A 3,922-nucleotide genomic window follows, 5' to 3' on the forward strand; every position below is an offset into this window, starting at 1 on the left:
CCTCCCCGCTCCCCGCCCGCCCCGCGCTTTCTGTACTGTACTCTATTTACCACCCCAGCTGGGCTCGCGCCCCGCCCACCCCACGGGGATTGGCTGCTAACGCGGAAGAACCGAGCCCTCGCCCCGCGCCCGCGCCCGCCAATGGAAGCGCCCGCTCGGCTTGATGGACACGCCGCCTTCCGCCAATGGGGAGGAAGGGAAGCCCGAGCGTGTGGCCCCGGCGAGTGCTGATAAAAGCCGCCCCGCCGGGGGCTCGGGCTTCATTCTGAGCCGAGCTCGGTGCCAAGCGCAGCTAGCTCAGCAGGCGGCGGCGGCAACGGCCTGAGCTTCAGGGCAGCCAGCTCCCTCCCGGTCTCGCCTTCCCTTGCGGTCAGCATGAAAGCCTTCAGTCCCGTGAGGTCCGTTAGGAAAAACAGCCTGTCAGACCACAGCCTGGGCATCTCCCGGAGCAAAACCCCGGTGGACGACCCAATGAGCCTGCTGTACAACATGAACGACTGCTACTCCAAGCTCAAGGAGCTGGTGCCCAGCATCCCCCAGAACAAGAAGGTGAGCAAGATGGAAATCCTGCAGCACGTCATCGACTACATCTTGGACCTGCAGATCGCCCTGGACTCGCATCCCACTATTGTCAGCCTGCATCACCAGAGACCCGGGCAGAACCAGGCGTCCCGGACGCCGCTGACCACCCTCAACACGGACATCAGCATCCTGTCCCTGCAGGTAAGCCCTGCTCGGGGCCCCGGCCCCGCCGCCGCACACTCCCGCGGTCGCCTGGGCTGTCACTAGGAGATCCGTAGCCCAGACGGTGACTTTCGCATGAGCGATTTAACTTTATTTTCTTAAAACGCTGCTGTAGACTGCGCCGTGCGTGAAATTGCTAGTAAGTTCTGACGTGTGAATGCATCTGTCTTTGAATCTGAATTGTTACCATAAACGTGTTTAATGGAATTTGCTGGTCTGTGGACTACTTCAACAACAACAAAAAAGCCCTTTCTACTTAACATTGTCTTAACCTCGTACCCTTTATCCTCTTTCTCTCCAGGCTTCTGAATTCCCTTCTGAGTTAATGTCAAATGACAGCAAGGCACTGTGTGGCTGAATATGCGGTGAGTGTTTGCCTGTGCCACCCGTGGGTAAACTGCCGCTCCGTGTGTGTGCGTGCGCGCGTGTGTTGTTGCTTGTGTGAGGGTGCTTGTGTATCCGTGAAATGTCTGATTTGGTAAGTGCATGCTTGCTTCTCGGTGTTATCCGTACTCCATTCTCACTAGACGTTAAGGAGCTTGTAGCTCTGGGTACTCGAGATCACAGAACGTTTCCTTTAAAAGGAAATGATGCCAATAACTTACTACGAAGGCGGCCGAGGAACGCGTGTATCTGCTTTGTAGCAAATTCAGTGCCCTGGCTCTTCCTACGATTCCTCTGGTACTATGAGGTACTAACCTCCACTGTAATTAATCTTATCGCCACAAATTCCACAGTGATCCTCCTTCCCTAAAACTAGAGTCCTCTGGGATTCTCTGGGGTAGCACAGGATTGCTACCCTGTGCCTTAGAGCCTGTGATGTGGGATCCCAGACTTCCCTATCTGTTAACTAAAGGGCTGTTTTCAATCAAATAATTGTTACAAGAAGCAGACTGGCGCCTGTAGCACTGCTGTTGGAGATCCAAATAGGAGATTGAGTTGGGAAGTTTTTCCCTTGAGTCTCTGCTATTTTAATGTTTAATTTGTGCTGTCGAGGGGAGTGTGTGTGTTGCATCTGGACGCCAGGGTTTGCCCAATCTTTGAGTGTTTGGTTAAATGTTCAAACTGTGGCTTCCTCCCGGCGCCAGTCTGCCCGCCTCTGCCCTTAGGTTACATTCTCTTAAACATGCCTTTCTCTCCCAATCTTTTGCAGGTGTTCATGACTTTTTTTTTTCTTTGCACAACAACAACAACAAATCCACAGAATCTTTTAAGTGCTGAACTTATTTTTCAACCATTTCGCAAGGAGGACAACTTGAATGGACCTTTTTAAAAAGAAAAAAAATGGAAGGAAAACTAAGAATGATCATCTTCCCAGGGTGTTCTCTGACCTGGACTGTGATATTCGTTATTTATGAAAAAGACTTTAAATGCCCTTTCTGCAGTTGGAAGGTTTTCTTTATATACTATTCCCACCATGGGGAGCGAAAACGTTAAAATCACAAGGAATTGCCCAATCTAAGCAGACTTTGCCTTTTTTCAAAGGTGGAGCGTGAATACCAGAAGGATCCAGTATTCAGTCACTTAAATGAAGTCTTTTGGTCAGAAATTACCTTTTTGACACAAGCCTACTGAATGCTGTGTATATATTTATATATAAATATATAATATTGAGTGAAACCTTGTGAACTCTTTAATTAGAGTTTTCTTGTATAGTGGCAGAGATGTCTATTTCTGCATTAAAAAGTGTAATGATGTACTTATTCATGCTAAACTTTTTATAAAAGTTTAGTTGTAAACTTAACCCTTTTATACAAAATAAATCAAGTGTGTTTATTGAATGGTGATTGCCTGCTTTATTTCAGAGGACCAGTGCTTTGATTTTTATTATGCTATGTTATAACTGAACCCAAATAAATACAAGTTCAAATTTATGTAGACTGTATACGATTATAATAAAACATGTCTGAAGTCAGTACCTGAATTCCGAGTGGTTTTTAAGATCTCTCTGGCACTCCCTCTTCTCTCTCTCTCTCTCTCTCTCTCTCTCACACACACACACACACACACACACACACACACAGACACCAGTTTTCTTTACCGCCTTCTCCCTCAGCCCCCCGCCCACCACCAGCCCTGAAGCCTTTGCTTGTGTATGAAGAATCTCCTTATCAGATGTGTGATGATGCAGAAGGCTGAGTTGACAGGGATTGGGGAGGCTTTGGGCACACAAGTGCCTCTGAGTCCTGAAGGGAAAGCTTGGTTCTGTGCTTTAGGGCTGAGTTTAAAGCCAAGAATGAGTTGTGGTTGTGAGTACTGGGAGTGTGGCAGTACTACCTGTCTGAGTGGGCGTTAAAACGCTTCTCTGGAGTAAATGAAAGTAAATCCGGAGAAGAAAAGAGGCTGCACAGAATTCACAACACCTGAATTTAAGGGTGTTTAGGTTTAAGAGAAGGCAGAAACACCTGAGGGTTACTGTTTGCCCAGGGAGCTAAGCTGTCACCTGGCCCCGGCTCCTGATGCCTGCTTGGCTTCGCCTACCTCCACACCTGGAGCCGCCCAACCCCACTCACCCCCAGGCCTCCCGAGACGGGGTGGGCCGGGCGCACTTTCCCGGACTTTTCAATCTCCCCAGTCTTGACTGCCACCCTGGACAGGAAGGAAGAGGCAGAGGGCAGAAGCCCGTCCACGCCAGAGACCGCGGGCGGCCACGTGCTCGGGACTGATCCGCGCTTCTCCGTCCCGGGGCGCGAGGTGGGCTGGGAGGCTCTGGAAGCGGGTCCCAGGTGGACGCGAACCGGGGGAGGAACGGGCCCGGGCGGGGCAGCGGCTCACCTGAGGCTCACCTGGGGCAGAGCAGGTGTTCGGGAGGCGCCACGGAGGAGTCCGCGCGTCCCCTCGCCCTGACCCCGATCGGTCTCCTCGGGCGCCGACGCTGCAGGAGGGTGGGTCCGTGGAGCCAGGATCGCCCTGAGGACCCACGCGGGGACTGGGCTCTGCGGGGCCAGCGCGAGGCTGTCGCTGTTGTTGATCATCACGCGCCAAGGACGCTCCGGGGGCCGAGGGGGCGGCTCCCCCTCCGCAGGCTCCGTGGACGTGGCCCCGAGGTCCCCCCACTTGTCGCCAGCCGTGTGCCCGGCCGACCCCTGAAGCGCGGCCCGGTCCCCGCCCGACCCCGGCCTCGCCTCCCGCAGGGTCGCAGGCGCCAGCCCCTCGGCCGCCCCCCAGCCGCGGGGAC

The 3,922-nt window shown here is 53.0% G+C and overlaps 1 protein-coding gene across 2 annotated transcripts in view; it reads left to right on the top strand.

Moving 5' to 3' along the window:
• The window catches only part of ID2 (inhibitor of DNA binding 2), a 3,287-nt gene extending 628 nt beyond the window's left edge, over window positions 1-2,659 (top strand). Inside the window, exons 2-4 of one of the 2 annotated variants that reach the window (XM_017525023.2) lie at window positions 59-723; window positions 1,046-1,109; window positions 1,898-2,659. In XM_017525023.2, the coding sequence (XP_017380512.1) occupies window positions 376-723; window positions 1,046-1,102 (405 nt within the window). In that variant the 5' untranslated portion in view covers window positions 59-375 and the 3' untranslated portion in view covers window positions 1,103-1,109; window positions 1,898-2,659. Of the gene's footprint in view, window positions 1-58; window positions 977-1,045; window positions 1,110-1,897 lie in introns of those variants that run through there. The other variant, XM_037737100.1, reaches the window with a different exon arrangement.
• Window positions 2,660-3,922: the final 1,263 nt, after the last annotated feature.

This window comes from Cebus imitator, unplaced genomic scaffold (genome assembly GCF_001604975.1).
Source record: "Cebus imitator isolate Cc_AM_T3 unplaced genomic scaffold, Cebus_imitator-1.0 Scaffold1, whole genome shotgun sequence".
Taxonomy (NCBI): Eukaryota; Metazoa; Chordata; class Mammalia; order Primates; family Cebidae; genus Cebus; species Cebus imitator.